General features: G+C 44.5%; 1 protein-coding gene across 5 annotated transcripts in view; it reads left to right on the top strand.

Moving 5' to 3' along the window:
• The first annotated feature begins 645 nt into the window (after positions 1 to 645).
• Positions 646 to 23407, top strand: part of LOC126470826 (heat shock 70 kDa protein 14-like) — a 605676-nt gene continuing 582914 nt past the window's right edge. For 2 of the 5 annotated variants that reach the window (XM_050098839.1, XM_050098840.1), the window contains exons 1-3: positions 648 to 810; positions 972 to 1052; positions 1198 to 1432. In XM_050098839.1, coding sequence (XP_049954796.1) covers positions 751 to 810; positions 972 to 1052; positions 1198 to 1432 — 376 coding nt within the window. In that variant the 5' untranslated portion in view covers positions 648 to 750. Of the gene's footprint in view, positions 811 to 971; positions 1053 to 1197; positions 1433 to 23407 lie in introns of all 5 variants that reach the window. The other 3 variants (XM_050098841.1, XM_050098837.1, XM_050098842.1) reach the window with 3 other exon arrangements.

The raw sequence follows: 23407 nt of genomic DNA, 5'->3' as shown, positions 1-23407 counted from the left end.
ACTAATTTATCACCCAGCAGGAGCTGCAAATCTTACGGATACTAAAGACGATCGCAAAGTAAAATGATCTCGCGTTCGTAATACGCAGGTATCACAACAGTTCACAGGGAAAAATTCATCCATTACAAATGCAAATACTAATTAAGTCTGTCATATATGGAAATATCCGACTTCTTTCATTACACATTTCTACATGATCCCACTCTTTTGTTCTTTAATTTTGGTCAGATGATAACAAAGAAATAGGCAAAACGATTTTGGCTTATTTATGCACAGCCTTGACTTATCCGCGTTATTACCGACAGACATTCCTTTACAGAATTAATTACACTAAACGAGTTGATGGAAAATTGCGCTCATTGCAATTAACAAATATCACATTTTTAAGCTACACAGAAAAAACACCATGAAACGCGAAAGATAATATGGATCACAATTTCATTTTTTTTTATGAAAATGTTTTCAATTAACAATTCAGTATTGATATTTTTATTTCTTTAATAATGCGCTATTTCGCTAGTGGCATCTGGAAAAATGAAATTCGTACTAATTACTAAATATTTTCGTATTTCTTATTTTTATGACTGACATATCTCCCCTTCTAACATCCTTGATTACGTCTTTGACAGCAGAATACTTCTTTGAACGCTATGCACAGGAAAACAAACACGCGTGAATATTTGTATTTTGGCGGCAGTAGTGTGTTGTTCGCGCATCGTGTACAGTTTGTTGTCGTCGAAGACTAGCAAAATGGCTGGTGTTTTTGGCATTCACGTGGGGAATTCTTCAGCCTGCTTGGCGTATTGTAAGGTTGGTAATGTTTTTCATATTTGTTGTTCACTGAGAACTTCTAATGTGCCAGAAGTGAAGTCATGAACGATTATTCTTCTAGCTCGAATGTATTCGTGAGAAACGTTCTAATAAGATCATATCAATGTAACTTTGACATTATTTTACGTTTTGTTTCTCAGGATGGGAAAGTTGATATTATAGCCGACGACAGTGGCAACAGAATAATGCCTGCAATAGTCGCGTTAGTTGACGGTGAAGAGGTAAGGAAATTTTGTACTAAGCAGCAGTTTATTTGAATAGTGCCCTCTAAGCTGAAATTGCCTGTTACTTCTTAATTTGGTTGGTTTACCACTGTTCCGTAATTCCGCTTCGTGATCAAAATTTAAGAGATCGAATGTGTTTCAGGCTGTTGGACTCCCAGCGAAGGCAGCTCTTGTCAGAAATGCCACATGTACAATCGTTCACAATAAGAAACTCTTAAATGACAGTATTCCTGACGACGAACTTGAGCATCATATAAAGTCAGTGAAATGTAAAATAGTGACTGAAGGAGGTCTGAAATATGAAATCCGAGATGAAGACAAGATTGCTGTGTATACCCCAGAAGGAGTCATGACGTGCATATACAAACAGCTGTTTGGTATGTAGAAATGTTTTTATGCGTAACGCCCCGATCTCATATTCCTACGAGTAGCTAGTATGGTTCATTCCGTGTAATCTCACAGGGGGTGAAAATGTGGCTATTTCAGAATTTAGTCATATTTGGAACATGGATGCCCACATGTGTCAGTAGTAAAACTGCCAAATAGCACTGTTCTAACTCTTACCATTTTTGATAAATTCAGGTTTGAAGATTCATGGGTGGGTACCCAGTCATTAGTCAGGAACCGGTTTCCATATTCTCAGACACTTGCTATTCAGTAATGAGGTGACCTACAGACATCAAGTATTTTAGTCATGTACTGTGTGAGTCATTAAGTTGATATATTGCATAAAAAGTAGGATACATCTCGGTTTTTTATGAAAAACATTGAGAATTGCTCTTTCTCCGTAATGTGCTTTACATGTGTGATTTTTTAAAAAATTATAACTTCACAGAGGGAAAAAATGCAGACTTCATCTTACGCACTATAACTCTTTAGTGCTAGCATTAAGTATAAATAACAATGACAAGCTTTTGGCATTGAAATTAGTAGTTCATACCTTCACTTAAAGATGACTCCATCACAAAAAAAGGGCAAATTTGACGAATTTCAAAGTCCTGTGGGGTACATAGACAATTGAATCACAATATGATTTTTTGCTGAAATGTTTATATATCTGTCAGCAATCTTATCTGCAAAGAATACAGGGCATTAATAATAAAAACGTGTATTCCTTGAAAAATTGACCTGTAGGTCAGAACTGTAAACAATTTAGAGCTGAAAACAGTTACGAATCATTTTTCTCAGTGTGTATGTTGTATTTCTCTGTTAAGTGTCTTTCCTGTGTAAAGAATTAAGGGACAATGTGGGTGCACAAATGAGGTGATACATCCATATTCTGTCACTGCAACTTAAAAAGACAAGTTAAATGAAACATAAGAAATGGTGTAAGCAGTAATGAGACACAGTAATACAACTCCTCACTGTGTCTTTGTAATGATGGGAATCTGCCTGACATGTAGCATTGGAGAAGGGGACCCAAACAGCATCATTCCAAGCTAGCCATGAAGGGAATTGTGAATTAGCAGTAGGCATGCAGTTAATCTCAACATCTTTAAACTCATGTGATGCCTGGGAAACGGGTCCTGTGTGCCAGATTTTGTTGTATTTGAAAGCCACGTTCTGCCTGACTTGCAACCTTTTCTGCAAACCATTTCATGAGCTCCCATTGCGACACTGCTCCTTTTTTATATGTTGGAAGTCTCTTTATTATAAAGCTGTTAATTGCAGTGAGTAGTAATGTGTGGTGCAATCATATTACTGGAAATGTCATTGCTATACTGTACCTGTGTTCTGAGAAACCTTAATGTTATTTGATCTGTGAAGAAGCAGAGCATATTAGCACCCTGTATTGTCTGGAGTGCCCTGTGAACAATGCAACCAATTTTCCGATATAAGGAGCTCCTCACTCAGAAATGTAGAATTCAGCTCGTAATGGACAGTTTCAAGTTTTTATTATCTGCTCCACCTTTATTGAGTATTGTCAGAGTAACTACTATTGGTGTCCTAGAGCACATCGGACTTGGAGAAAGAACAATTAAAGAGAGTCATGGTGTAATTGCTGCTCCAGAATGCAGGAGTGGTCAAAAGATGTTACCTGGAATTGTCAGAGAAGAAGTAGTGATATCTTACGAAAATGATAATATTTCAAGACTTTGTGCAAGGAATTAAAGACTCCTTCCACTATGGTTCATAACAAGATGATTCACATAAAATTGCATGAAGGTTTCTTGAAATACAGGTACAGCACAATGACAGTTTCAGAAACCCAATTGAAACAAGCATTTCTAGTCATTGCTACTATCACCTTTCTAATGAAGAGACTTCCAATGACTGCAAATGGGAGCACTGTTGCTATGGAAACTCGTGAAAATGCTTTTTGGGAACAATTGCAAGTTGAGCAGAATGTGGCTTTCAAATTCTACAAAATCTGGTACACAAGACACATTTTCCACCAATCCCGTGAATTTAAAGATGTTGAGATTAACTATATGCCCCCTACAGATTCACAATTCCTTTCATGGTCCAGTTGGAATGATGCTGTTTGGCTACCCTTTGCCATTGTGATGTCTAAGGCAGATGTCCTATCATTACAAAGACATGGTGCACAGTTTTATAAACATGACAATAAGTGCTTTGGAGAAAAATCATATCTCTCACCTTTAAGTGAACTCATTTTGTTTTTGCATCAAGATATCAAGGAAAACAGTTATATGCAAGGTGTGTGTGTTTTAAAAATGCACTTTCCATCTTTGTATTTGATTTTTTTTATTTTTTTTAATGAAATTTTTCTTTGTGGAGGTTTTATATCAGTATATACTGGTATATATTCAAAGTTCTTAACGTCTCTCATTATTGCTTGCTGCTTTTCTTACTTTTCACTGAAGTTTGTTTTTAATTTACAGTAACAGAATAAGAATATATAACCTCATTTGTGCACCAAAGTTATCTATTGTAATTCTTTACACTGAAAAGACAACTAACAGTGAAATAATAATAAAAAATCCCGTGGAGGCCCGGGAAAAGAATAGGCCTCTGGTATGTTCTGCCAGTCGTAAAAGGCGACGAAAAAGAACAAACCACTAATAGGGCTAACCCCCCTTTTAGTGTGAATAGTTGGTTCAGGACAGAACTAAAGAAGCCTCGGACAAGCACTGTCATGGTCGGGGATGACGCTTGAACCCTATGCCCGCCCACAATGGTAACGACACTGCTAGCCTACTGGAAAATGATTCAAATCCAAATAGAGGTGTTTTGCAGGATATGCTTCCTGCAACCACCCTAGAAGGAAAACAAAAACAGAGGATGAGATGGTCAGATGAAGTTAATCGACACCTCATGTTCTGTTATTACCAAGCAACAAACCTAGGAACCAACACAACTGGATACAGATCACAAGTATACACAACATTTATTATCAGATACCCAGAATTAAAATTTTTAACAGAACGACGACTAGCTGATCAGATCCGTGTAATAATAAAAAATAACAGGATACCCCAGTCAGAATTAGAAAACATCAAACAACAAGTACAACAAATACTGGAACAAAATAATGTGCAATCAGAAGAAGAAGAAGAAGAAAATACAGTAATGGACTCAAACATCCCAGAGCAAACAAACAAAGGACAACACGCATCAATTAAACAATCAGAGGAAAACTAAATCTTAAGACAGCCACCAGAACAAGCACAAATAGAACACGAAGTGACACACATGTTAGATATAGAAGAAAAGATTCAGCTGACATATATAGAATACAAAGACACAAATACAGACATTAGACCATTCTTGCATAGACCACCAAATAACCCACAAGTCGAAACAACAATAAAAACTATCAACACAATCATACACAACAAAATAAATGAAAACACAACTATGGAAGAGTTACAACTACTGGTTTATATAGGAGCACTCACTACACTAAATATACACACTAGGCAGAGATCAGAACCAACCAACACGCAGAAGAAACCCACAAAACCAGCATGGCAACACAGGCTACAGATCAGAATAGAAAAACTGAGAAAAGACATCGGACAGCTAACACAATTTATAAGAAATGAAATGTCAGGAAAAAAAACGAAAAAGGTTAGGTAAAATCTCACAACAAGAAGCGATAGAGCAATTAGATGAAAAGAAGCAGAAATTACAAGCATTGGCCAAACGACTTAGAAGATACAAAAAAAGTGAAAATCGAAGGAAACAAAACCAAACATTCAACACAAACCAAAAGAAATTTTTTACACACACATTAAAACAGACAATCCACCAAACATAACAGACATGGAACTCTTCTGGAGCAACATATGGTCAAACCCGGTACAACATAACAGGCATGCACGGTGGATACAAGCAGAAACAGACACATACAAGATGATACCACAAATGCCTGAAGTGATAATTTTGCAACATGAAGTCACCCAAGCAATTAATTCTACTCACAATTGGAAAGCCCCTGGAAAAAATAAAATAGCAAATTTCTGGCTAAAGAAGATCACTTCAACGCATTCACATCTAACTAAATTATTTAACAGTTACATTGCAGACCCATACACATTCCCTGATACACTTGCACATGGAATAACTTATCTGAAACCTAAAGATCAAGCAGACACAGCAAACCCAGGTAAATATCGCCCCATAACATGCCTACCAACAATATACAAAATATTAATTTCAGTCATTACACAGAAATTAATGACACATACAACACAGAACAAAATTATAAATGAAGAACAAAAAGGCTGTTGCAAAGGAGCACGAGGATGTAAAGAGCAACTGATAATAGATGCAGAGGTGACATATCAAGCTAAAACTAAACAAAGGTCGCTACACTCCGCATACATTGATTACCAAAAAGCTTTTGATAGTGTACCCCACTCATGGTTACTACAAATATTGGAAATATACAAAGTAGATCCTAAATTGATACAGTTCCTAAACATAGTAATGAAAAATTGGAAAACCACACTTAATATCCAAACAAATTCAAATAATATCACATCACAGCCAATACAGATTAAGCGTGGAATATACCAAGGAGACTCATTAAGTCCTTTCTGGTTCTGCCTTGCTCTGAACCCACTATCCAACATGCTAAATAATACAAATTATGGATACAGTATTACTGGAACATACCCACACAAAGTCACACATTTGCTATACATGGATGATCTAAAACTACTGGCAGCAACAAATCAACAACTCAACCAATTACTAAAGATAACAGAAGTATTCAGCAATGATATAAATATGGCTTTTGGAACAGACAAATGTAAGAAAAATAGCATTGTCAAGGGAAAACACACTAAACAAGAAGATTACATATTGGATAACCACAGTGACTGCATAGAAGCGATGGAAAAAACAGATGCCTATAAATATCTAGGATACAGACAAAAAATAGGAATAGATAATACAAATATTAAAGAAGAACTAAAAGAAAAATATAGACAAAGACTAACAAAAATACTGAAAACAGAATTGACAGCAAGAAACAAGACAAAAGCTATAAATACTTATGCTATACCAATATTGACCTACTTATTTGGAGTAGTGAAATGGAGTAACACAGACCTCGAAGCACTCAATACACTTATACGATCACAATGCCACAAATATAGAATACATCACATACATTCAGCAACTGAAAGATTCACATTAAGCAGAAAGGAAGGAGGAAGGGGATTTATCGATATAAAAAACCTACATTATGGACAGGTAGACAATTTAAGAAAATTCTTTCTAGAACGAGCAGAAACTAGCAAAATACACAAAGCGATCACTCATATAAATACATCGGCTACACCACTGCAATTTCATAACCACTTCTACAACCCTTTAGATCACATAACATCAACAGGTACGAAGAAAGTAAATTGGAAAAAGAAAACACTACATGGCAAGCACCCGTATCATCTAACACAGCCACACATCGATCAAGACACATCCAACACATGGCTAAGAAAAGGCAATATATACAGCGAGACAGAAGGATTCATGATTGCAATACAGGATCAAATAATAAACACCAGATATTACAGCAAGCATATTATTAAAGATCCCAATACCACAACAAATAAATGCAGACTTTGCAAACAACAAATAGAAACAGTAGATCACATCACAAGCGGATGTAAAATACTAGCAAATACAGAATACCCCAGAAGACATGACAATGTAGCAAAAATAATACATCAACAGCTTGCCTTACAACATAAACTTATAAAACAACACGTTCCCACATACAAGTATGTACCACAAAATGTACTGGAGAATGATGAATACAAATTATACTGGAACAGAACCATTATAACAGACAAAACAACAACACATAACAAACCTGACATCATACTCACCACTAAAAGAGGAAATTAACACAACTAATTGAAATATCCATACCCAATACAACAAATATACAAAAGAAAACCGGAGAAAAAATTGAAAAATACATCTAACTGGCTGAGGAAGTCAAGGACATGTGGCATCAGGATAAAGTTGACATTATACCAATTATACTATCAACTACAGGAGTCATACCACACAATATCCGCCAGTACATCAATGCAATACAGCTACATCCAGACTTGTATATACAACTACAGAAATCCGTAATTATTGATACATGTTCAATTACCCGAAAGTTCCTAAATGCAATATAACATATACCGCACAGTTAAAAGGAAGTCACGCTTGATGAAGGTCCGCGTCACTTTTCATTTTTGACCAGACATAACGTCTGAGAAAAGAAAGAAAGAAATAATAACAATAATAATAATAATAATAATTTATTATTATTCAGCTCTTACAGCAATAGACAGTCATAAGCGTACATTGTTATATGAACTACTATATCAATGTAATTTAGCTTACATGAAATACGTAAAACTAGAAATTATATGTTAGAGAGCAGCATTTTCATTTCCAAAACATTTGTCAACTGGGTAAAGAGGTTGTTTACTAGTAGCTTATACAGAAGCGTCTGATTTCACCCGTCTGCTTTGACCCATGACGTCACAAATATGGCGGAAACGACTGTCCACTATGACTCCAATATGGTGCCTATGACTTCATTACGTAAACATAACAAACATGAAAATACATCGAAAAACACACACACACACACACCTACACACACCTTCCACAAAAAACTTAATCAAACTAATGAGACAAGTGTAGGAAATTGGGGGTTTTTGGGTGGGGACAATTAAATATAAACACACGCCACTAACCCAAACGACAAAAAACACTCAAATGACAAGACCCCACAACTTCCACTACACACAAAATCCACTGGAATCGATCACTTCCCTTGGTCGACAGAAACAACTGCTACCACACTATAAATCTCAGAAATTTCACCACCACCACACTTATCCTACCACACAAAAAAAACACACACACACACACACACACACACACACACACACACACACACACACACACACACACACACTAGGAAATCAAAATTGCAATCAAACACTTCCCTTGACCTGTTATCCTTACGACATATCCACATATAGCCATCCCTGGTCAGAGACGCCAAAACTTTAGTAAGTCTCATTGCTTCACGACACACTGAACACTTCACGACTTCAGCCAACAGCCTGCATTGCTGAAGAAATTCTATTAGAGACAACGCACTGTCCCCCATCATCGCAGACAACCAAAAACTGTTGACCTTGTCAGTCATATCCATACCTACCAAAGACATAAGCAAAGAAATTTACCAAAATTTACACATGAACAGAAAAGAAACTACAGTAACGTCAACATAACAAAACCAAAATCATTAATTCATTGAAAAATGTTCCACTGAAGGCACAGTCATCACTGATACTACACACATGCAATGCTACCACACAAGTGAACCCCATATGCCACATAACACGCTACCCGTAAACACACCACCAGAGAGAACCACCGACCGCAACAATACGCCACCTATAAACATGCCACACACGCACACTAAACCAAAAACATCACCTAACATACAAATACACCACTGGAGACCACCACCGATCACATCAAAACAACACCTACAAACACGCCACTCTCACAAACTAAACTCCGCGCCGTGGTGACATCACACACCACAACAGCCTTACGTCACGAGTCAAAGCCGACGGGTGGGATCGAACGCTTCCGTCGACCCGCTTATACAATTTAGCTTTAAAAATATTTATAGGCAATTCTGTAAAATCTACCCTTGGCCTATTAAACATCCTTAATCCAAAGGCTAGGTAGGAGTTAAGTGATTTAGATGGTGTGTGGTATGGTATGTCTACATGTGTGCTGTTTCTAGTGTCAAAACTGTGTACATCAGTTCTCAGTGTGAAATTAGAAACGCTGTTTCTAACATACAATAAAACATTATAGATAATAAGTTTACTGTTGTCACACATTCCAGTTTAATGAACAGAAGTTTACAATGTTCTTTTTCATCAGAATCTGTTATTATTCTTATTACTTTCTTCTGCAACAATAAAATGTCATTTGCTTAACAACTGCTACCCCATGAAAAAATTCCGTATGATATGATACATTGGAAGAAAGCAAAATTTCGTGATCTTGCATAGTTATTTGGAACATATCTTTTTAAATTTGTGGTTATGAATATAATAGAGGGAAACATTCCACGTGGGAAAAATATATCTAAAAACACAGATGATGTGACTTTCCGAACGAAAGTGCTGGCAGGTCGATAGACACACAAACAAACACAAACATACACATGAAATTCAAGCTTTCACAACAAACTGTTGCCTCATCAGGAAAGAGGGAAGGAGAGGGAAAGACGAAAGGATGTGGGTTTTAAGGGAGAGGGTAAGGAGTCATTCCAATCCCGGGAGCGGAAAGACTTACCTTAGGGGGAAAAAAGGGGTATACACTCGCACTCGCGCACACACACACACACACACATATCCATCCGCACATACACAGACATGTCTGCTGTGTCTGTTTATGTGCGGATGGATGTGTGTGTGTGTGTGTGTGTGTGTGTGTGTGTGTGTGTGTGTGTGTGTGTGTGTGTGTGGGCGCGCGCGCGCGCGAGTGTATACCCATCCTTTTTCCCCCTAAGGTAAGTCTTTCCGCTCCCAGGATTGGAATGACTCCTTACCCTCTCCCTTAAAACCCACATCCTTTCGTCTTTCCCTCTCCTTCCCTCTTTCCTGATGAGGCAACAGTTTGTTGCGAAAGCTTGAATTTCATGTGTATGTTTGTGTTTGTTTGTGTGTCTATCGACCTGCCAGCACTTTCGTTCGGTAAGTCACATCATCTGTGTTTTTAGATATAAATTTGTAGTTAAATAAATAACGCTTGAAAAGTCTAGAAAATATATTTTTAATGTGTGGTTTCCAGGCCAATTTATTGTCAGTAAGAACACCTAAAAGTTTAGTAGTTTTTAATTCATGATGGTTAGGAATCTCTTAGAGGCTAAAATTAAGTACCTGTGTTTTACTTTCATTTAGTAAGAAAACATCGCAGTACCCACATCCTGCGAGGCCTCACTCAGTGAAAACTAACCAATATGCAAAGATGTTTTGTGTTGGCCTTGTAGGTACTGCGATGTTTGCATATGTCTGGTTATGATTAACCAATCATATCCGCTCATCTGGAGATAGATTGAGTCGAAAGTTGATCGAAAGGTAGCGATTTGAAGGGCAAAAGGGAAAAAAGTGCCAAGGCAAGAGCCAAGGGAAAGAAACCTGTGTGATAGTTGGGTCAGATTTTACGAGCAGTAGCAGTTTTCTTGCTGTCTGCAACAGGTCACGCAAGGCTAGATTTTGATTCTAGTGGGTATCTTGCAGGCAGATGCCTTTGATGTTGTGCAGTGGTGTTTCTCGGCGGCTGCAGCTTCTCGGTCAGTGTCAGCATACCAGTAACAGTTAGGTTCATCATCACTTTTAGTGTCTTGATAGGTTGTATATTGGATTAACAGTGTAGGGCGGTGTTGGTGTTTCTTTGTGCGTTAGTGTGCGAGCTTGTCAGCTTCCCTGTTGTAGCCTGTTGGTCGGCTATAATAGCAACTGGCATATCCAGTCAATGTTGCTGATGTTGTCATGTGAGAATTTATAAATAAACACAGATTAGTAATAAAAACAATAAAGGTCTGAACACCGATCTTTGTAGCACTCCAGGCCTAACATAAACCAAATTTGACTTCTCGCTATCAATGCACACAACTTGGTGTGTGCCCCCCTGCGGGTCCGGGGGTTAGAATAGGCCCGAGGTATTCCTGCCTGTTGTAAGAGGCGACTAAAAGGAGTCCCTCCCCCTCAAGGGGGTAGCTAGCACCTGCGTCCTGAGACGGACGGTTCCACGACCTATATTTGGTGTCATTTTGGTTTTTCACTTCTTCTAGTTTCTTCCTTCCATTGTTGGTTCCTTTCTTTGTTCTTCTCCATCTCACTGTCTTCCTTACTCTTTCCCTTGCCTTCTTCTCCTTGCCTCCTTCTCCTTGCCTCCTTCTCCTTGCCTCCTTCTCCTTGCCTCCTTCTCCTTGCCTCCTTCTCCTTGCCTCCTTCTCCTTGCCTCCTTCTCCTTGCCTCCTTCTCCTTGCCTCCTTCTCCTTGCCTCCTTCTCCTTGCCTCCTTCTCCTTGCCTCCTTCTCCTTGCCTCCTTCTCCTTGCCTCCTCCTCCTTGCCTTCTTCGGTCTCCGTCTCGGGGTTTGAGACAGTCTGTCCTCTCTCTCCCTCTCTCTCTTCTTTTTCCTCTTCTTCCTTCCTCCCTGTGCGCGCCTGAAGGCCGACCCACGCGTTCGCACGCATAGCCGGTGACGGGGTAACGCGTAATTCCCCACCCTGGGTAGACAAGTAAGGCACGCACGTACCCCCTGGTAAAGGCCAGGCCCAGGGAGGGGTGATTGCCTGAGCTGATACCTTCTGACCATGCCGATTGGTCCCTCCATCTGTTTCTCGGGAGGTGTGACCTGAGGTGTAAATATTCACCTAAGGCGGGAGTGCCCTCTGAGAGGGTCCCCCCAAGGAAGGAGCGTGCCATCGGAGACGCTGGCAATCATGGGGGATTCCTCCGCAATGGATTTCTCTTCTTCTTCTCTCTCGACTTCTGCCCACAAACGGAAACTTGACCAGCCGCCAGTGACAAAAGTACTACCGCCTGCCCCACAGTTCATGGTAGTTTCTCGATCTGAGGACGGAAAGGATTTTTCCTCTGTCAACCCTTTCGTTATCCAGAAGGGCGTAGATGCCATAGCCGGATCGGTCAAGTGTTGCACCAGGTTGCGTAACGGTACCTTGTTACTAGAAACTGAGAGCGCCTTTCAGGCACAAAAACTGCTTCGGGCCACACTCCTGTACACGTTCCCTTTCCGGGTAGAGGCTCACTGCACTTTGAATTCGTCTCATGGTGTTTTATATACTAGATCACTCGATGGATTGACTGACGAGGAGATTCAGTCTTTCCTCGCTGAGCAGGGCGTGACGGCTGTCTGTAGGGTCATGAAAAAGGTCAACAGTGACCTTGTACCGACCCGGACACTTTTCTTGACCTTTGATAGTGTTCAGCTGCTGTCGCGCATCAAAGCGGGCTACGAGGCTATTTCTGTTCGCCCCTATGTCCTGACACCTACGCGCTGCTACCAGTGTCAGCGTTTTAATCACACTCGCCAGTCTTGTTCCAATGCGGCTAAATGTGTCACTTGTGGCAGGGATGTCCATGAGGGTGACTGTCCACCTCCGTCTCCTCGTTGTGTGAACTGTCATGGTGACCGTGCAGTGTCCTCCCGCAACTGTCCCATCTACAAGGAAGAACGCTGTATCCAAGAAATTCGGGTCAAAGAGAAAGTGTCCACCTCGGCTGCTCGCAAGCTATTTGCTAGTAGGAAGCCCACGCTGCTCCCAGCGGGGAGATACAGTACTGTCCTTGCCTCTCCTCAGACTACCAGGGAGGTGGCGACACAGACATGCGATCTGACCTTCAGCACCACGGTTGTCCGTTCGGCCAGTGCTAAGATCGCGCGGTCGATGTCTCCTCTTCCTCCCGTCACCCCTCAGACACAAGCACCTTCATCAGCTTCTGCCAAGAAGAAGATCCAGAAGTCAGATGCACGGCCCTTCAAGAAGGAACCGTCCCGTGCAGACTTCCTACATACCTCGAACTCCCAGCCATCGACCAGTACTTCAACTAAACGACCTTCCAAGAAGGCTCATAGGAAGCACAGTTCTCCTTCTCCGCCACGGCACATTTCTTCTCCTGCGCCACCCAGTGGTTGCCGTCCCAGGCCGTCATCCCTTTCGCCTGGCCGCACCGCTGGTAGCCGAACATCTGGCTGTTCACCTGCAGAGGAAGCTCCCCCTCCCGGCCATCTTAACAAGATGGCCGATGAACCTATAGAACCAATGGACGATGACTGTCCACCTACTGATAGCGGCGGCAGAGCTCGCTCGAAGCCAGGCCCTCAGCAGCCTTCGAGGTGACCCCTTCTTTCATCTTCCTTTTCTTCTCACGATGGCACTTATTCACTGGAATATTCGCAGCATTCGCTCGAACCAAGAGGACTTAAAGTTGCTGCTCCGCTTGCACTGTCCGCTCGTCGTAGCCCTCCAGGAAACGAAGCTACACCCATGCGATAAATTGCCTTGGCACACTACACCTCTGTGTGTTTTGATCTACACCCTGTGGTAGGTATTCCGGCTCATGGAGGGGTTATGTTTCTGGTCCGGGATGATATTTACTACGATCCCATCACATTGCACACCGGCCTGCAGGCAGTTGCCATCCGAATTACTCTTCCCACTTTTACATTTTCCATTTGTACCGTTTACACTCAGCTACCTGCACCATTTTTGTTAACTGGAGACTTCAATGCCCACCATCCCCTTTGGGGCTCTCCAGCATCCTGCCCGAGGGGCTCCCTGTTAGCAGACCTTTTCAACCAGCTCAATCTTGTCTGCCTCAATACTGGCGCCCCTACTTTTCTTTCGGACACATATCACACCTATTCCCATTTAGACCTCTCTATATGTACTACCCAACTTGCACGCCGGTTTGAGTGGTATGCACTTTCTGATACATATTCGAGCGACCACTTCCCGTGTGTTATCCATCTCCTGCATCATACCCCCTCTTCGTGCTCAACTAGTTGGAACATCTCCAAAGCAGACTGGGGGCTCTTCTCTTCCAGGGCGACCTTTCAGGATCAAACCTTCACAAGTTGCGATAGTCAGGTCGCACACCTCATGGAAGTCATTCTCACTGATGCTGAATATTCCATCCCTCACACTACTTCTTCTCCACGTCGCGTACCGGTCCCCTGGTGGACCACAGCATGTAGAGACGCTTTACGTGCTTGTCGACGTGCTTTATGCACCTTTAAACACCACCCTACAGTGGCGAATTGTATCAATTATAAATGATTACATGCGCAGTGTCGTCGTATTATTAAAGAAAGCAAGAAAGCCAGCTGGGCTGCTTCCACAAGCACCTTCAACAGTTTTACTCCTTCTTCTGTTGTCTGGGGTAGCCTGCGCTGGCTATCTGGCACTAAGGTCCACTCACCAGTTTCTGGCTTGACGGTCGCGAATGACGTCCTTGTGGCTCCTGAGGATGTCTCCAATGCCTTTGGCTGCTTTTTCGCAGAGGTTTCGAGCTCCGCTCATTACCACCCTGCCTTCCTCCCCCGAAAACAGGCAGAGGAGGCTAGGCCACCTAACTTCCGCTTCTCGAATCGTGTAAGTTATAATGCCCCATTCACCATGCGGGAACTCGTAAATGCACTTGCCCGGTCACGGTCCTCCACTCCAGGGCGTTATTCTATTCATATTCAGATGCTGAAGAACCTTTCTCCTGCGGGTAAAGGTTTCCTTCTTCATACTTATAATCGCGTCTGGATTGAGAACATGTTCCCGCATGCTGGCGCGAGTCTATTGTTGTGCCGATTCCTAAGCTGGGGAAGGACAAGCACTTGCCTTCCAGTTATCGACCCATCTCGCTTACCAGCTGTGTCTGTAAGGTGATGGAGCGAATGGTTAACTCTCGTTTGGTTTGGATGCTCGAATCTCGACGCCTACTTACCAATGTACAATTTGGATTTCGTAGGCGCCGCTCTGCTGTTGACCATCTGGTTACCTTGTCGACTTTCATTATGAATAACTTCTTGCGGTAGCGCCCGACCGCAGCTGTGTTCTTTGATTTGGAGAAGGCTTACGACACCTGTTGGAGGGTGGGCATTCTTCGCACCATTCATACATGTGGCCTTCGCGGTCGCCTCCCACTTTTTATTCGTTCCTTTTTAATGGATCGACAGTTCAGGGTATGTGTGGGTTCTGTCCTGTCAGACACCTTTCGCCAGGAGAATGGGGTGCCACAAGGCTCAGTTTTGAGCGTCGCTCTCTTCGCCATAGCGATCAATCCAATAATGGATTGCCTCCCAGCTGATGTATCAGGCTCCCTTTTCGTGGACGATTTTACCATCTATTGCAAAGCGCAGCGTACATGTTTCCTGGAGCGCTGTCTTCAGTGTTCTCTTGACCGTCTTTACTCCTGGAGTGTCGCCAATGGCTTGTGTTTTTCTGCCGAGAAGACGGTCTGTATTAACTTCTGGCGCTACAAAGAATTTCTCCCACCGTCCTTACGACTCGGTCCTGTTGCTCTCCCATTCGTGGAGACAACAAAATTTTTAGGTCTTACATTTGACAGGAAACTTAGCTGGTCTCCACATGTGTCATATTTGGCTGCCCGTTGTACCTGTTCTCTACATGTCCTCCGTGTTCTCAGTGGTATGTCATGGGGAGCGGATCGAACCGTCCTACTTCGCCTATATCGCTCGATCGTCCGCTCCAAGCTGGATTATGGGAGCTTCGTATACTCCTCTGCACGGCCGTCCATCTTACGCCGCCTCAACTCCATACAACATCGGGGTTTACGTCTTGCGATCGGAGCGTTTTATACTAGTCTTGTCAAGAGTCTTCATGCTGAAACCGGTGAATTGCCACTCACCTACTGGTGCGATATACTGCTTTGTCGGTATGCCTGTCAGCGACTGTCAATGCCCGACCACCTGTCTTATCGTTCCTTTTTTGACGACTCTCTCGACCGTCAATACGGGTTGTATGTCTCTGCCCTGCTACCCCCTGGAGTTTGCTTTCATCGCCTCCTTCAACACCTTGATTTTTCACTCCCTGCAACCTTTAGAGTGGGCGATAGCCACATGCCACCTTGGCTCCAGGCTCAGGTTCGCGTTCACCTTGACCTCAGCTCACTCCCAAAGGAGGTTACCCCCGGTTCGGTATACCACTCCCGTTTTGTCGAACTTCGTTCGAAGTTCATTAATATGACCTTCATTTATACAGGTGGCTCTAAGACCAATGACGGGGTCGGGTGTTCTTTTATTGTCAGGGCACAAAGTTTCAAATACCGGCTCCATGGCCATTGTTCGGTCTTCACAGCTGAGCTCTTTGCCCTCTACCAGGCTGTTCTTTACATCTGCCGCCACCGACATTCTGCTTATGTCATCTGTTCCGATTCCCTGAGCGCCATCCAGAGCCTAAGTGATCCGTATCCAGTTCACACTTTCGTGCACCGGATCCAACGCTCTCTTCAGCAGCTGGTGGACGACGGTTCTCCGGTTAGCTTTATGTGGGTTCCTGGCCATGTCGGTATCCCTGGGAACGAAGCTGCAGATGCCGCAGCCAAAGCTGCGGTCCTCCAGCCTCGGACAGCTTCTTGTTGTGTCCCTTCATCAGATTGTAGCAGGGTCATTTGTCGGCGCATTTTATTGCTGTGGCATGCCGATTGAGCTGCACTTACGAACAACAAGCTTCGGCCCCCCAGGGGGTCCCCAACTCTTTTGTGGATACGTGCATAGCGAGCACGGGACCCCGAGCTAATATGGCCCTCCTTCCTTTCTGGGCTGCATACCTTCCTTTTCCGCATCCTTCCCTATCCCCCGTCTTCGCCCCCTTCCCCTCACCTCTGGCTCTTTCCTTCCCTTTCTCCCCCTCTGGGAATATGGTTTGTGCCTACGTCAGGAGACGGACGCTCGTAAATGTAATGCATTCTTCGCCTTCTCTGCTTGTATGTCTTCATCCTTCCTTTGTCCTTCTCTTTTCCTTACCTCTTCTCTTTACCCTTTTCTCCGCTGCGGCGTTTGAGACCTCTCTTCTTTCCTTTCCCTTTCTTTGTTTTTCCCTTTCTCTTTCTTCCTCCTTGTGCGTGTCTGAAGGCCGACCCACGCATTTTCGTGTGTAGCCGGTGACGGGGTAATGCGTAATTCCCCGCCCCGGTTAGACAGGTAGGACACGTACGTACCCCCTGGTAACAGCCAGGCCCAGGCAGGGGTGATTACCCGAGCTGATACCTTCCGAAAGTGCCGATTGGTCTCTTCGTCCATTTGTCGGGAGGTGTGAACAATCACCTAAGGCGGGAGTGCCCTCAGAGAGGGCCCCCACAAGGGAGGAGCGCGCCATCGGAGACGCCGGTAATCATGGGGGATTCTTCTGCAATGGTTTCCTCACCTTCCACTATGTCTGCTCACAAGCGTAAGTTCACTGAGTCTCAGCCACAGACAGTTCTTCCATCGTTGCCACAGTTCCTTGTTGTTTCTCGGTCTGATGAAGGTCACGACTTCTCCATGGTCAACCCTTTCATTATTCAGAAAGGTGTCGACGCAATTGCAGGTCCTGTAAAGTCTTGTTCCAGATTACGGAATGGCACCTTGTTGTTAGAAACAGTCAGTGCCCTCCAGGCACAAAAATTGCTGCGTACTTCACTTCTCCACACCTTCCCTGTCCGCATGGAACCGCACCGTACTTTAAATTCCACGCGTGGAGTCGTTTATACACGCTCCCTCGATGGATTGTCTGACGACGAAATTCAGCACTACCTGTCTGACCAAGGTGTAACGGCTGTTCATAGAGTTATGAAGAGGGTTGACACGAACATCATTCCAACCCGCACTGTCTTCTTGACATTTGACAAAGTTCAACTCCCATCCAAAATCAAAGCAGGCTATGAGATAATTTCTGTTCGCCCTTACGTCCCAAACCCTACGTGTTGCTATCGATGTCAGCGGTTCAATCACACCAGCCAGTCCTGTTCCAATCCGGCCAAATGTGTTACGTGTTGCAAGGGTGCCCATGAGGGTGCTTGTCCACGTCCATCCCCTCGCTGCATCAACTGTATGGGTGACCACGCTGCTTCCTCTCGAGATTGCCCCATTTTTAAAGACGAAAAGCTCATCCAGGAAATCAGAGTGAAGGAAAAGCTGTCAACCTTTGCTGCTCGAAAATTATTCGCCAGTCGACAGCCCACGATGCCTCAGACAGGAAAATACAGCACTGTCCTTGCTTATCCGCGGCCAACAAAGGAGGCGGCCACGCAGACTTGCGACCTCACCTTTAGTGCCACGGTCGTCAGATCAGCCAGCGCAAAGATCGCCCGTTCAACCTCACCACTTTCGCCTGCCAACTCTACGGCTCACTCTTCATCGGATTCTGCTAAATCTCGAGCCCAAAAGTCAGACACCAAGACTTCGAAAAAAGAGCATACCCGTGAAGAGTTTTTACATACCCCAACTTCACAACCATCGGTTCCTCCGTCATCTAAACATCATATTTCCAAGAAGGCTAATAAGAAACCCAGTTCATCTCCTTCTCCGCCAAGGCGTGTCTCATCTACAGCACCACCTGGCGGAAATCACCCTCGGCCGTCTTCTGTGTCGCCGAGGCGCACTGCTGGCAACCGATCAACCGGCCGATCGCTGGTGGCAGGAGCTGCTCCTGAACAACCTATGGATCAGGATCTTCTGCCTTCGGCTGAATGCCATTCCATGCTGTCGGTCGCAAGCTCTGAGCAGTCGTTGAGTTGACAGCGACCTTGGTCACATTCCTCCATTTTCTGTTCACCCTATGTCCATTATCCGCTGGAATATCCGCGGTATTCGAGCCAATCGGGATGAATTGTCGATCCTCTTACGATCCTACTCGCTGGTCATCTTCTGTCTTCAGGAAACAAAGCTGCGTCCCCATGACCGCTTTGTTCTCCCCCATTTTTCAGTCCGTCCGATTTGATCTCCCCTCTGTTCAAGGCACTCCAGCCCATGGAGGACTCCTGATTCTTCTCCATGATACTCTCCATTATCACCCAATCCACTTAAACACTTCCTTCCAAGCTGTCACTGTCCGTCTTTCCCTTTCTGGATATACCTTTTCTCTTTGTACTGTATACATTCCATCATCCACACCAATGGCACGAGCTGATCTCCTTCATCTTCTTGGTCAGCTTCCACCCCCCCTATTTGCTGGTTGGGGACTTCAATGCCCACCACCCGCTTTGGGGATCTCCACATCCTTGTCCACGTGGCTCACTATTGCTAGACGTCTTCCACCAAGCGGATCTAGTTTGCCCCAACACTGGGGTGCCTACATTTTTGTCTGCCTCCACGACAAATTTCTCTCATTTGGACCTTTCGGTTGGTACTGTTCCGCTAGCTCGGCGCTTCGATTGGTTCGCCCTTGATGATACACACTCGAGTGATCACTTTCCATGTGTCCTTAGACTGCAGCCCCAACTGCCCTATATGCGCCCGCGACGCTGGAAGTTTGCCCAAGCCGATTGGACACTTTTTTAGTCTCTAGCGACATTCGATGACCGTCACTTTCCTAGCGTCGGCGATGAGGTCTCACATATTACCGATGTTATTCTTACAGCTGCGGATCGTTCAATACCACGCACCTCCGAATTGCCCCGGCGTCCCCCAGTTCCTTGGTGGAACGAGGCATGCCGTGACGCAATACGTGAGCGGCGACGTGCTCTTCGCGTTTTCCGCCACCATCCTACTTTGTCCAACTGTATCCGCTATAAGCAGTTCCGTGCGCGATGCCGTTGCGTCATCCGCGATAGCAAGAAGGCAAGCTGGAAATTCTTTATTAGCTCATTCAACACCTTCACTCCCTCCTCGGAAGTTTGGAGTCGGATTCGACGGTTATCAGGCGCGCCTAGTTTCTCCCCGGTCTCTGGGCTCACTGTCGCGTGTGATACGTTAGTGGACCCCGTCGCAATTTCTAACTCCTTGGGTAAACACTTTGCTGAGATTTCGAGCTCTTCAAATTACCCGCCAGCGTTTCTACCGAAGAAACATGCAGCGGAAGTGCAACCTCTTGCTTTCTTCTCTCAAAATCGCGAAAGCTATAATACTGTTTTCTCCATGCGGGAACTCCAACATGCACTCTCTTCTCGCTCCTCCGCCCCAGGACGATGGTATCCACATCCAAATGTTGCTGCATTTATCAACCCATAGTCTGCGTTACCTCCTTCGCCTTTATAATCGAATTTGGACTGACAGTACTTTTCCCAGACGATGGCGGGAAGCTATCGTCGTTCCTGTTCCGAAACCTGGAAAGGACAAACATCTCCCCTCTAGCTATCGCCCCATTTCTCTCACGAGTAGTGTATGTAAGGTTTTGGAGCGTATGGTGAATTGCCCTTTAGCTTGGTGGCTGGAGTCCCGCAGTCTTTTAACACCTGCCCAATGCAGTTTCCGAAAGCATCGTTCTGCAGTTGACCATCTTGTTTCTCTCTCCACTTATATCATGAACAATTTTCTCCGGGAATGCCAAACAGTAGCAATATTTTTTGATCTGGAGAGAGCATACGATACCTGTTGGAGGACAGGCATCCTCCGCACACTGTTCTCTTGGGGCTTTCGAGGTCGGCTGCCCCTTTTTCTTCGCGAATTTATGACAGCGTGCACATTTAGAGTGCGGGTGAACACTACTCTCTCTCGTACTTTCTCCCAAGAAAACGAGGTACCCCAGGGCTCCGTGATAAGTGTTGTACTGTTTGCTATTGCCATAAATCCAATTATGGATTGTCTCCTTCCTGATGTCTCGGGCTCCCTCTTTGTGGACGATTTTGCGATCTTCTACAGCTCTCAACGGACCAGCCTTCTTGAACGATGTCTTCAAGGATGTCTCGATCGCCTCTACTCTTGGAGCACCGAAACCGGCTTCCGTTTTTCTCCCAGTAAGACCGTTTGTGTTAATTTTTGGCGACGTAAGGAGTTTCTTCCACCCTCCTTACATCTAGGACCTGTCAACCTTCCATTTTCGGACGTCGCTAAATTCTTGGGTCTTATGTTTGACAGAAAACTGTGCTGATCCTCCCATGTTTCCTATGTTTCGGCTCGCTGTCTGCGATCGCTCAACACCCTCCGTGTCCTGAATGGTACGTCCTGGGGAGCAGACCGAGTGGTCCTTCTCCGCGTCTATTGCGCCTTAGTGCGCTCGAAATTAATCTATGGAAGCATAGTTTACTCCTCTGCTCGGCCGTCTATTCTTCATCGTCTCGACTCTATCCACCACCGAGGATTATGTTTAGTGTCTGGAGCTTTTTACACCAGCCCTGTGGAAAGCCTTTATGCTGAGACTGCTGAACCTCCGCTGTCCAATCGGCGAGCAGTCCTTCTGAGTCGTTATGCTAGCCATCTGTCTTCCATGCCTGCTAATCCAGCCCATGACATTTTTCTCGACACCTCCTTTGATGTAGGGTATGCAGGCCGCCCCTCCTCCCTACTACCACCGGGAGTCCGCTTTCGTCAACTGCTCCATTCTCTTTCCTTCCGCTTTCCTAAAACCTTCCTGAAAACTTGGGGTACAGCACCGCCTTGGCTCTGTCCCCGGATCTGCCTGCTCCGTGACCTTTGTCAATTTCCCAAGGATGGTACCCCTTCACTTGTTTATCGTCGGGCATTTGCTGCTCTATGTGCACAAATGAAGGAAGCCACATTTATTTACACTGATGGCTCGAAAACATCATTAGATGTAGGGAGTGCCTATATTGTTGGCGACACCCTAAATCAATTTCGGCTTCCTGACCAGTGTTCGGTTTATACTGCGGAGCTTTACGCTGTTCTCCAGGCTGTCCACTACATCCACCGCCATCAGCGGATACAGTATGTTATCTGCTCAGATTCTCTCAGCTCTCTCCTCAGTCTCCTAGCTCTTTACCCTGTGCACCCTCTGGTCCACCGGATTTAGGACTGTCTGCGCTTGCTCCACCTGGGGGCGTCTCGGTGGCGTTCCTCTGGCTCCCGGGACACGTTGGTATCTGTGGAAATGAGGCGGCTGATATTGCGGCCAAGGCTGCAGTCTCTCTTCTTCGGCCAGCTATTCAATCGATTCCCGTCGCCGATCTACGGAGCGTTTTATGTCATCGTGTTGTTCTTTTATGGCACGCAGATTGGTCGACACTTCCCCATAATAAATTGCGGGACGTGAAAGCTCTTCCTTGTGCTTGGACCTCTTCCTCCCGAACGCGTCATCAGGAGGAGATAATTTTAACTAGACTCCGGATAGGGCACTGTCTTTTTAGCCAGTGACATCTTTTAAGCGGCGATCCTTCCCCACTCTGTCCCCACTGCTCTCAGCTTTGGACGGTAAGACACCTTTTAATTGAGTGCCCCCATTTTACTCCGTTACGCGCCTGTCTACAGCTGTCGCCTGATATATCGTCAATTTTAGCAGATTACACGCGCTTGGCCGATCGCGTTCTCGAGTTTATTAGTGCCAGTGAAATGACGTCAGTCATTTGAAGCTTTTTTTTGGGGACAACCAACCCCTTTCTGTAGTGGATTTTTAAGCCTTCCTTCTGCTTTTAGTTTCTCCAATTTTTTGAGTTTCGTTCCCACTTCTGCTGGTTTCCATTTTCGGTTTTTACTGTTTCCTAAGTCACGGACCGGGCGCTAATGACCGTAGCAGTTTTGCGCCCTAAAAAGAAAAAGCTTTGGGCCTTGAAACCTCTTCCCGCAGCTTGGACGTCCTCCTCACGCCCTTCTCGGCAGGAGGAGGTCGTTATGGCCCAGTTACGAATTGGACACTGCCGGTTCAGCCATCGCCATCTGCTGACGGCTGCGCCGCCGCCGTTCTGCCCATGTGGGCAATTGCTGACGGTCCGCCACATTTTAACGTCCTGTCCGGATTTTAATACACTGCGTCTTGATCTTGGCCTGCCATGTACTCTAGATGCCATTTTAGCGGATGACCCAGGAGCAGCTGCTCGCGTTCTTCGTTTTATCAACTTGACAAACCTGTCTAAGGGCATTTGATTATGCTGTTTTTTTAATCCTATGCCTGTCAATCTGTCTTTTATCGTGTTTTCCCTTTTAGTTGCTGTTTTAAACTGGTGCCTCGCAGTGCATTCCTAACGTAGTCTGGGCGCTAATGACCATTGACGTTGTGCGCCCTAAAACCAAAAAAAAAAAAAAAAAAAAAAAAAAACAAAAAAAAAACTTGGTGTGCAGTTTTCTAGCAAAGATTGAAACATATTTAAGCTGTTGCCATCAAAACCATAGTAGAATAGCTTATTCAACAAAGTATCATGCTCTGTGCAGTCAAAGCTCTGCTCAGGTACAGAATGTAGCTTGGGAATACCCCTTAGCCTCGAAC

The sequence above is a fragment of the Schistocerca serialis genome, chromosome 3 (assembly GCF_023864345.2).
Source record: "Schistocerca serialis cubense isolate TAMUIC-IGC-003099 chromosome 3, iqSchSeri2.2, whole genome shotgun sequence".
In the NCBI taxonomy this organism is placed as follows: Eukaryota; Metazoa; Arthropoda; class Insecta; order Orthoptera; family Acrididae; genus Schistocerca; species Schistocerca serialis.
The sequence above is the reverse complement of the archived record's forward strand: the minus strand, read 5'-3'. Positions and strand labels throughout refer to the sequence as shown.